Raw genomic sequence first — 11,268 nt, 5'->3', positions numbered from 1 at the left:
CACACTTGCTCACATTTGGTCATGTGCACTTATGCATGCTCACACACATCTCACGCGTCCTTGTATATGCTTGTGCATGCTCGCACACACTCATGCAGTTCTGCACACTTGCACACACCCTTGCATTCATCCACACACATGTGGACACTTGGGCCCGTGCTCGCACCAAGGCCGCCCAGTTGGGTGCACAGACTGCGCCCGCGTGCGGCCCCAGAGGCTCTTGCACACTCATGCACAAGCACCGGCACGCCCAGGTGTTGCACGCAGACCCAGCCGAGAGCAGAGGCAGGCAACGCTCGGTCCCAGGGTCCCGCGCGGGATTTATTTACAAAACCAGCAGTGCAGATACGAAAGGGCGACGGGGACCCCCGTCCTGTACAGGTATGTACACGCTGGGGCTCTATGTACAGCGGGACCCCCGGCCGAGCGGCCCCATGGGGACCCCCGCCGCCAGCCCCGGGCTCGGGGGGGCCCCTCGGCAGGGTCTGGGGGTGCGGGGTGGGACGGGTGAGCCCCGGTTTGGAGGGTTGGGGTGGGAGGGGGAGGGGGGGGACGTGTCTGTGCCATGGGGGGAAGGGGACAGCCGGGATCGGGGAGGGGACACAAGCGTCCCAAGTGCCACCGGCGAACCGCATCCCGAGCGGGGACCCCCGGGGGTCCCCCAGTGCTGCGCGCGGAAAGGAGCCGACCCAGAGTCCGAAGGGATGTTTTGGGGGGGAGGTCTGAGCCCCGCCGGGACTCCCGCCCATCCGTCTGTCCGTGGGGTCCCGCGTCCCCATGTCCCCACGCCTGTGGGTGCCCGGCGGCTCCGGCGCCCGTGGGTCCTGGGCGCTGCTGTCACCTCCTTTCTGGCCTGCCACTGCTGTCCCCGAGCGGGGCACGGCGCGTGTCCCCAGCCTCGTGCCAGCAGCAAGGGGTTCGGGGGCCGGAGCCCCCTCCTGGGGCGCGGTGCATGTCCCGGGCGCGGTGCAAGCAGCAAGGGCGGCGTTTGGGGACCGAGCCCCGAGCCAGCCAGCGGGCGGGCAGCGGCGGAGCAGGGGGAGCCGCGGAGGGGACGGGGGTCCCTTGCGCGTCCCCCCCCTCGCCCCGCCACCCGGCCCGGCCCGTGCCGCCACCGCCGCCGCCGCGCTCACACCAGGTGCCCGCGGCCGTTGATGTAGATGCCGTTGGTGGTGGGCTTGGCCTGGAGCATGCCGTTCTCCTGCACGAAGTGGGTCATGGCCTGCTTGATGGGGTTGTCCCCGCTGTCCTCCTCCTCCTCCTTCGGCTCCTTGCCCTCCGGGGCAGGCAGCAGCGGGGCCGCCGGCACCTCCGTCTGCGTCTCGATCTCCCGCACCGTCGAGAGCGTCGAGTAGCTGCGCCCCTCGGCCTCCTCGCTCTGCGGGGACACGGGTCAGGGTGAGGGGACGCGGGTCAGGGTGGGGGGCCCCACTGCCACCCGCCCCCAGGGATGTGGCCCCTGTCCCAGGGGCAGCGACGGGGCCGGGGTGCTGCTGTGCCCTGGGATGGGGACGTGGGGACGGGGACTGCAAGGTGCGTGCAGTGAAGGGTCTGCACGCACGGACAGGATGCACACACGCAAAAGGGGGGCATGAATGAAAGCGGGGTGCATGCACGGATGGGGGGGGTGCACACAGAGAGGGGCTGCACGTGCAAGAGGGGTTTGCACGCACAGACAGAGGGGTGTGCGCTGAGGGGGAGCACGCACGTGTCCAAGGGGATTTGCACCCATGAAAGGGGGGGCTGCACACGAGGAGGGGCTGCACACACACACACAGGTGGAGGACGTGCTCCTGCAGCCCTGTGCAGGCACTGCCCGCCATGCCCCCCACCCCGAGCCCCCCGGCGGCCCGTGGTGCTCACCATGGCAGAGCAGATGCTGGTGCCCCGCAGGCTGTCCCCCCGCAGGCTGTCCCCCCGCAGGCTGCCCTGCCGGCTCTCGGCACGCAGGTGCAGCGTCTCCTCCAGCTGCAGCACCACGTGAGGAACCCCCGGGCACAGCACGGGACCCCCCTCGGGCCCCCGGTGCCCAACGCCCCATCCAGCACCACCAACCACCACCGCAACGCACGGTGCCCCACGCACCCAGACCCCCAATACGTACCCCAATACCCCGTGGGCACCCAAAAGCACCCAACACCCCAAGAGCACCCCAATACCTGGCCCCACGGGCACCCAACTGCCCCGCACCCCTTGGCACCCCAACACCCCGCGTCCCAACACACAGCCCCATGGGCACCCCAATGTGCAGCCCTCTTTGAGCACCCCAGCACCCTCCATACCCCAAGATCCCCTCCCTAGCGCACCCCCACCTCCCACCCCGGGCCCCCCCCACGCCCACCGCGCCCCCGTCCCCACCTGGGTGCGCGTGTCGGTGCTGTGGCTGGAGTGCAGGCGCCGGATGGAGTTCTCCCTGGTGAGCGTCAGCTCCTCCTCGCTGCGGGCACGGCACGACGGCACCTCACCGGGGGTCCCACCGGGCCCCACGGGGTCCCACCGGGTCCCAGCACCCACCCCCCCGACCCCGGCCACCCCATGCCCCTCTGCCCGGCTCTTACTACTTCTCCGAGATGCGCTTGGTCTTGCGCTTGTGGTAGAGGGTCATGACGACGACGACGACGACGAGGACGCAGAGCAGCACGGCGGCGATGACGCCCACCACCACCACCGAGGCAGAGACCAGGTCCACCTTGCGCACCTCGTTCTCTGCGGGGGGGGGGGGACGGGGGGGTGGGTGCAGCGAGGAGGGGGCGAGAAGATGGGGGGGGTGAGTACGTGGGCGGGGGGAGGCAGGGACAGATGGACAGGGGGGTGAGGGGATGGAGGGATGAGCGCACGGAGGGACGAAGCACACGGAGGGAGGCACGGGTACAGGGACGGATGGAGGGATGGAGTACGGGGAGGGAGGGATGGAACGAGTCCAGGGATGGAGGGATGGAGTCCAGGACATGGCACATGGAGGGAGGGATGAGCACATGGACGGATGAAAACGTGGAGGCAGGGAGGGAGAAGCACGTGGGTGGATGGATGAACACACGGACGGAAGGACAAGTACGCGGCCGGGGTTTTGGCTGGGTGGATGAGCACACGGGTGGGTGGGCGGAGGGACGGATGAGCGCACGGCTGGAGGGATGAGCGCACGGAGGGATGGAGGGAGGGACGGATGAGTGCATGGCTGAAGGGATGAGCGCACGGAGAGGTGAGCGCACGGATGGAGGGTTGGGCAGGTGAGTAGGCAGCTGAGCAGGAAAATGGGCGGAAGGACGGATGAGCAGGCACTGGGAGGATGAGTGGACGGACGGGAGGATGAGCAGCAGGGTGAGCGCACGGGCGGGCGGAGCAGGCACGGGGAGAGGGCTGGGTCAGCGCAGGGACAGAGGAGCGGGTGAACGGGGGGGTGGGTGAACACGGGGGTGGCTGGGCGGGAACGGATATACGTGGATGGGTAGAGAGAAGTGGCGGGGATGGAGGGATGGATGGATGGACAAATGGATGGGTGGACAGATGGACGTGGGCGGGTAGAGAGAAGTGGCATGGATGGAGGGACAAACAGATGGAAGAACAAGCGAAGGATGAGCAGAGTGAAATGGCGCGGAGCTAACGGGTGGGCGAACAAACGACAAAGTCCAGAGAGAGATAAAGACATGGGGGGGGAGGATGGATGGACGTGCGGACAGATGGACGGACAAACTGGCGAACGGGTGGAAAGGAGCCTCTGGGGGTGGACAGACGGATGGACGGAGAGAGAGAGAGGGCAGGGAGGAGCAGAGGGACAGACAGCCGGGCAGACAGCCTGGGAAGGGACACGGCAGCAAGTCTGGACCGACGGGCAGACGGACAGACAGAAGCAGAAGGATCAGCAGCACCCCCCCCACCACAGCCTCCCCCCGCTCCCCCCACCCTCGGCGTCCCCGGTCCCCCCGAGCCGCCCACCTGCCGCCCTGCCCTTGACGCTGACGTTGGCCCGCGCCTCCTTGGTGGCCACGCGGTTGGCCACGCGGCACACGTAGTCCCCGGCGTCGGCGGCGGCGAGGGGCCGCTGGAAGACCAGGGTGTCCCCCTTCACCCGCACGCCGGCGGGCAGCGGGGCGTTGAGCCTGCGGGGGCACGGTGAGCGTCGGCGTGCCCGGGCGGGCGCCGCGGCGCTGCCGGCATCAAAGCCCGGCGCCGTTCCCACGGGTGCGCGGTGCTGACGCCCAGCCCCGGCCGGCGCGGGGCCTGCCCGGGCACGGCCAGACCTGCAGCGCCCGCCGCCGAGCGGGGCAGCGGCACCGGCACGCCCGGGCGGGACACGGCGGGACGGGCACGGGCAGGGACACGGGCAGGGGGACGCGGCGGGGACGCGGGCACGGCAGGGATGGGGCTGGGGGCACGGCAGGGACACGGGGACGGGCAGGGGGGGGACACGGGAGGGACACAGGCAGGGGACACGGCAGGGAGAGGGGAAACGGCAGGGACAAGGAGGGGACACAGCAGGGATGGGGGCACGGCAGGGACATGGGGAGTGACAAAAGGGGACACGGCAGGGACACGGGGACAGACCAGGGGGACATGCGAGGGACAGGGAACGTGGCAGGGACAAAGAGGGGACCCAGCAGGGATGTGGGCAAGGGGGAAGCAGCAGGGACCCGGGCACAGCAGGGACAGGGCAGGGACAGGGAAAACCGCAGGGACAAAGGCAGGGGGACACAGGAGGGACACGGGCAGAGATGGGGGGACACAGGCCAGGGAAAAGGACATGGGTGGGGGGAAACGGGCACAGGCGGGAACACGGCAGGGACACGGGTGCACAGCCACGGGCAGGGGACACGGCAGGGCCACGGCCACCCGCAGGCAGCACAAGGACAGGGACACGCGCATGGGCCACCAGCAGGGGACACGGCAGGGCCACCAAACCCCAGGGGAGACACGGCGGGGACGAGGCCAGGCGCGGGGGCCAGCCGATGGCCTCACCGTGTCCAGTTGTAGGTGGGGGGCGGGTTGCCGTCCCCCAGGCAGGTCAGCGTGGCCCCCTCCATGCCCTCCGCCCACTCTTCCGAGTGCCCCAGCACCGAGGCGTCCGACAGGTCTGGGGGACACCGAGGGGACAGTGAGGGGACAGGCGGGGACGAGGCGGTGACACCCCTCCCCTCCCCGCCATCCCAGGGCCCCCAAGTCCCCAGTGCGCCCCCTCTCCTACGTGTCCCCTGTGCCCATCACACCCCCGAGGTCCCCAAAGCCCCCCCGTGTCCCCAACACCCCCATCCTCCATGTCCCCAAAGCCCGTGGCTCCCCGTGTCCCGCTGCCACCCCTGCTCCCCACCCACCCCGGTTCCTGTGTCCCTCGTGTCCCCAGCGCCCGCTACCCCCCCATGCCCCTCCGTGTCCCCTGTCCCTCGGTGTCCCCCACGTTCTCCATCTCCCCCAGTGCCCTCCATGTCCTCCCTGTCCCGTGTCCCCCATGCCCTCAAGCCTCCCCCATGTCTCTCGATGCCCCCCATGCCCCCAGTGTTCCCCACGCCCCCCAACATCTCTTACATCCCCAGTGTCCCCCATGCCCCTCACTGTCCCCAGTGTCCCCATGCCCTCAGTACCTCCCACATCCCTCAACGCCCCCCAGTACCTCCCATGCCCTCAATGCCACCCATGTCCCCTATGGTCCCCGTGTCCCCAACGCCCCCCACGGTCCCCGTGTCCCCAACACCCCCCATGGTCGCCACGTCCCCAGCGCCCTCCACGGTCCCCGTGTCCCCAGCGCCCCCCACGGTCCCCGTGCCGCACAGGCGACGCTGAGCTGGTGGGTGATCCTCTTCTCGTGGCGCAGCCCGGGGTGTGCCACCACGCAGGTGAGGCTCTTGCCGTTCATGCTGCGCCCGGGCACCAGGAAGAACTCGCTGGTGACGGAGGCGGAGCGGGAGTGCACCGAGCGGCGCGTGGTGTTGGTGCCCCGCACCTCCGTCTCCCAGCGCACCGAGGGCACGGGGCTGCCCTCCGCCGTGCACGAGGCCGCCAGCGTCTGGCCCTGGCCCTCCTCCAGCGGTGGCCCCGGGTTCAGGATGGGCAGCGGCGGCACTGCGGGCAGCGGCGTCAGACCCCCGAGCCCCCAGCACCACTTGCCCACTACCCATGGCTTGCCTCCTATGCCCATGGCCCCCTGCCCTCCCCCCCATGCCCACCGCCCCATAGCCATCGCCCTCTGCCCTTTACCCATTGTCCCATGCCCATCACCCTGTGCCCATCAACCTCATGCCCATCAGCCATTGCCCCATGCCTGTCACCCCCATCATTCCCCATCCGTCACCCTGTACCCATCATCCCATTGTCTTACAGCCCCCTGCCCACCACCCTATGCCCATCGTCCCATGACCCCATGCCCATCACCCCGTATCCCCACGCCCATCGCCCCATGACCCCATGCCCGCCACCCCATTGTCCCATGTTCATTGCCCCATTACCCCATGCCCATCACCCCATTCCCATCATCCCACGATTCCATGCCTGCCACCCCATGCCCATTGTCCCATGGCTCCGTGCCCGACACCCTGTTGCCCCATGCTCATCGCCCCACGCCCATCACCCCATGCCCACCATCCCATTGCCCCATGCCCACCATCCCATTGTCTCATGGCCCCACGACCCTATACCCACTGCCCCATCACCGCGTACCCATTGTCCCACCACCCCGTGTCTCTGTGCCCATCATCCCAACCACCCCATGCCTGCAACCCCATTGCCCCATCACCCCATGGCCCCATGCCTGCCACCCCATCGTCCTGCGCCCATCGCCCCTTCCCCATCATCCCATTACCCCATACCCACTCCCCCACCGCCCCGCGCCCGCCGCCAGGCACTCACCCAGCACCTTGAGGGTGAGGCGCCCCTCGAAGCTGCCCATGGGGAAGGTGATGAGGTGACACTCGTAGTCGCCCTCGTCCCCCTGCACGGCGTTGCGCAGGACGATGGCGCCGTCCTCCAGTGCGCCGGGCGCCCGCCGCAGCACGCGGCCCGCATAGGCGTCCTGCACGTGCTCGCCGTGCTGCCGGTTGAGCACGGCCACCTCGGCGCTGTGCCCCGCCGGGCCCCGCTTCAGCCACGTCACCTGCACCACCTGCTCGCCCTCCTGCGCCCGGTACCGGCACGGCAGCACCACGTCCTGGCCCAGCACCGCCGTCACGCTGCGCTCCACCTCCACCACCCCCGACCGGCAACCTGCGGGCACCCAAGGGTGGCACCGGCGCCTCGGGACTCGCCACGGGGCGCTGGTGTGCTCGCGGCGTTGCACGCTCACCAGCGCTCGGGTGCACTCGCGCAGGCAGGCGTGCTTGCACACGCTTGTACGTGCTTGCACACGCTTGTACGTGCTTGCACACACGTGGGCGCACTTGTGTTTACACTCACTTGGAGGCACTCACACTCAGACACACTTGTCTATGTGCAACAGTGGGGGTTGCTCAGACATGCGGGCTTGGGCACACCTGCACATGCTCCAGCACGTCTATGCACACTCAGGCACACTTGTGCACACTTCCACACGCTCACACATGCACTTGCATATGCCTGGACACACTCACAAATGCTCAAGCATGTTTGGGCATGGCTGCACGCTTCAACATGCTTAGATGCACTCATGCACACTCAGGCACACGTGCACACACATGCAGGCTCGGGTGTGCTCACACTCGAGCACACGTGGTGTGCTCTCAGATGCTGAGTGCGCTCACACACACTTGGGCACATGCATGTGCTCACACCTACCGCAAGCTTCCACATGCTCATGTGTGTGCACTCACACATCCACGCGTGCTTCAGCATGTTTATGCACGCTTGTGCACATTTGCGCGTGCTCAGGCACGGCTGGGCACGCTTGTGCATGCTTTGGCATGCTTGCACATGCTTGGACACACCGATGCACTTTCAAGTGCACTTGTGTACACTCACATGCTTGGGCACGCTCGTGCACATTTGGATGTGCTCATGCTTGCTTCCACATGCTGGGGCACACTCACACATGCTTAGGCGTGCTTGCACATGCACAAATGTGCTCGCGCACACTCAGACACACTTGTACATGCTTTATAAACATTTGCACACCCCTGTGCACACTTGGACACACGTGTCACTGGCATGCTCACACACTTGGAAGTGCTTGTGCGAGCTTGCGTGCACTCGCAAATGCTCACCACGCGTGCACATCCATGGGCACGGCAGCACGCTGGGGCACGTTTCTGCACGCTTGCACGTACTCACGCACACTCCCGCACGCAGGGGCACATTCAGACACGCTCAGGCCCACTCAGACACAGCCACGCACACCTGCACGCACCCTTACACGGGGACACACTCACTCTCGGGTGCGTCGACCGCGCTCACGCCCCCCCTTGGGTGCACCCGGGGGCCCCCTCCCGGCCCTTGCACGCGCCGGGGCACACTCGCAGCTCGCCCGCCGCGGCGTTCCCATGCGCGGGGCCCACCCAGCGCTCACCGGGGCGGGCGCGCGGGCGGGCGGCGTGGCGGGGAGCGGCCGTGCCTGCGAGGCCAGCCCAACCGGCCCGCGCACATGCCGGGCGCTGCCGCGGCTTGCGGAGCCTCCCGCCCCCGGCACCGGCACCAGCACCGGCACCGCGGGGGCTCCCGCTGCCGCCGCCGCCGCCCCCCGCCGAGCCCCCCACGGCTTTTAATTAAACTGGCCTTAATTGCCACCCCCCCCCCCCAACTCCTCGATTAGTCGACGTATTAATTAAGTAATTGCCGGGCTCTTCGTCACCACCATGCTGCCCCGGTCGCTGGATCCCGGCCCTCTCGCCACCCCCCCGCGGCGCGCGACGCCCGGTGCCTCGGTTTCCCCCGGTGCGGCAGCAAAGCCCCCGCTCGGGCTGGGGGCTCCGGGGGGGGCCACGGCGGGGTCCCAGCGGCAGCGGGGGGTGGCGGCGGCGCTGGCAGCGGGCCCCCGCCGCGGGGCGTCCCCACCCAACGGGGCCGAGCGCGTGGGAACGGGGCCGGGAACCGGCTCAACCGGCTCCCGCGGGGTCACCGCCTCGGCGCCGCGCTGCAGGATGCGGCCCCGGGCCTGCCGGCACGGCTGGGGGGGTCCCGGGAGGGGGGCACACGCGCGTGCAAGGCCGGCCGCGCCTTCGCACCCAGGGCTGCGCTCGGGATGCCCCCCCCTCCGTGCGTGCGGCACTCGCACGCGTGGGCTCGTGCCCTGTGCACGGCTGTGTGGCCCCGGCGGGGACACGCACACACACGCGTGTGCCCCCCCCAGCGATGCACCCACACGCGTGTGCGCCCACAGCCGCCGTGAACACGCACGGGGGGGGGCTCCCAGCCCAGTGACCGTGCACACGCGTGTCCCTCCCGCTCACACCTGCACACACGCACCTCGGGGCTGGCCCCGCTCTGTGCCGCCCCCCCCCCGCCTCCCACCACGGAGCCCCCCCGAGCTGAGCCCCGGGCTGGGGGGGGGGACAGGGGGGGGCTCAGCACCCACCGCAGTGACGGTGACGTCCCCCCAGCAGCACCCAGCCCCTTCCCACGGGGGTTCCGCGAGTGGGGAAACTGAGGCACGGCAGGTGGGGGAGGGGGCAGGGCATCATGCCCCCCCCCCCCCAGCACCCGTGGGTGCAGCACCCACCTCGGGGGGCTGAGCCTTTGTCCCCGTCCCCTCCCCAGCACCCACAACGCCCCCCCCACGTGTGAACAATGGGAGAGCAGAGACAATGGGGGGGACCCTGGGGGTGCACGGTGCGTCCTCCGCCCCCCCCCCCCCGTGTCCCTTCCCAGACAGCCCTCGGGTGTCCCCAGAGGGGACAGCCCCGTTCCCACGGTGGGCTCAGAGCGGTTAGCCCTGTGTCCCCCCCCAGCATTGTGTCCCCCCCCCCAGCATTGTGTCCCCCCCCCCCCAGCATTGTGTCCCCCCCCCAGCATTGTGTCCCCCCCCCAGCATTGTGTCCCCCCCCCCAGCATTGTGTCCCCCCCCCCAGCATTGTGTCCCCCCCCCCCCAGCATTGTGTCCCCCCCCCCAGCATTGTGTCCCCCCCCCCCAGCATTGTGTCCCCCCCCCCCCAGCATTGTGTCCCCCCCCCCCAGCATTGCGTCCCCCCCCCCCCAGCATTGTGTCCCCCCCCCATTGCGTCCCCCCCCCCAGCATTGTGTCCCCCCCCAGCATTGTGTCCCCCCCCCAGCATTGTGTCCCCCCCCCCAGCATTGTGTCCCCCCCCCAGCATTGTGTCCCCCCCCATTGTGTCCCCCCCCCACGTCCCCCCTCGGTCCCCCTGTCCCCGCGGCTCCCCCCCGCCCCCAGCCCTGCCCCCCCCATACCCAACGTCCCCGAAGGGACCAGCCCCGTCCCCACCGTGTGTCCCCCCCCCGATCCTGTCCCCCCCCCCCCCGCAACCTGCCACGTCCCCCAGCGTCCCCAGACGGACCGGCCCCGGTCCCGCGGTGCCCCCCCCGTCCCGTCCCGTCCCCTCACCACGTCCCCCCCCCTCCGGTGTCCCCCCCCAGCCCCGGCCCCGCCACGTTCGGGTTTTGGGGGGGGGGGGCGACGACACCGGAGCGGCAGCCGGGGATGCACGGGGCACACCCACGGCCACGGTGCTGACACACGCACGGACACGCGAGCGTGCACGCGGCCGGGACGGGGGCACCGGGACCGGGGCACACGCACCGGGGGCACGGCCGCAGGTGCACGGAGCCGCAGGTGCACACGCAAGCGCACCCACGTAGGCACACGCGTGTGCACCCACTCACACGCACGGACACGCGTGTCCGCCCCCCCCCCCCTTCCCCGCACGCCCGGTCCCGCTCCGCCCCCAGCCCCGGGGGTACCGGTGCCCCCAGCCCCGGCCCGCCCCCCCCGCCCGGCCCGGAGCAACCGGTGCTGCCGGTGCCGCTCCCGGTGCCGCTCCCCGCCCGCAGGGGCTCGGTCCCGCGGAACGGCCCCGGAGCCCCCGGTCCGGTGCCGGTGCCGGTGCCGGTTCCGTCCCTTACCGGTGGCGGCGAGGAGGAGGAGGAGGAGGAAGACGAGAACGGGCGTCCCGGGCCGCATCCCGCGGGGGGCCATGCGGACACCTGCGGGCTCACGGCGCTGCTCGGCTCCCGGCCAGCACCATCCGGGCCGAACCGGGCCGAACCGAGCGGAACGGGGCCGAACCGGACCGGGCCGGGCCGGGCCGGGCCGGGCCGAACCGGGCTGCACCGGGCCGAACCGGGCGGCTCCGGGCCGTGCGCGGCGTTGGGGCCGGTGCTGCGCCGCTCGGAGCCGGGACGGGGCGGGGCGGGGCCGCCGGG

At 70.4% G+C, this 11,268-nt stretch overlaps 1 protein-coding gene across 1 annotated transcript; it reads right to left on the bottom strand.

Annotated features, from left to right (window-relative positions):
- Positions 1-296: 296 nt before the first annotated feature.
- NECTIN4 (nectin cell adhesion molecule 4) lies at positions 297-11,260 on the bottom strand. Its single transcript, XM_066985998.1, has 9 exons — positions 10,969-11,260; positions 6,835-7,188; positions 5,761-6,051; positions 4,954-5,068; positions 3,934-4,097; positions 2,559-2,706; positions 2,359-2,437; positions 1,864-1,968; positions 297-1,378 (listed from the first exon to the last, which is right to left on the bottom strand). Exons 1-9 carry the CDS (start codon positions 11,039-11,041, stop codon positions 1,130-1,132), a joined length of 1,578 nt encoding a protein of 525 aa, XP_066842099.1. The 5' UTR covers positions 11,042-11,260; the 3' UTR covers positions 297-1,129.
- Positions 11,261-11,268: the final 8 nt, after the last annotated feature.

Source organism: Anser cygnoides, chromosome 33, assembly GCF_040182565.1.
Source record: "Anser cygnoides isolate HZ-2024a breed goose chromosome 33, Taihu_goose_T2T_genome, whole genome shotgun sequence".
NCBI lineage: Eukaryota > Metazoa > Chordata > Aves > Anseriformes > Anatidae > Anser > Anser cygnoides.
Note: the sequence above shows the minus strand (reverse complement) of the source record. Positions and strands in the feature narration are given on the sequence as shown.

Coding starts and splice junctions, on each gene's coding strand:
- NECTIN4 (XM_066985998.1), bottom strand. CDS start 11,041: ATGGCCCCCCGCGGGATGCGGCCCGGGACGCCCGTTCTCGTCTTCCTC. Junction 4,098..4,953: donor CCCACCTACAACTGGACACG/GTGAGGCCATCG, acceptor GTGCCCCCGCAG/GCTCAACGCCCCGCTGCCCG. Junction 2,438..2,558: donor AAGCGCATCTCGGAGAAGTA/GTAAGAGCCGGG, acceptor CCGTGCCCGCAG/CGAGGAGGAGCTGACGCTCA.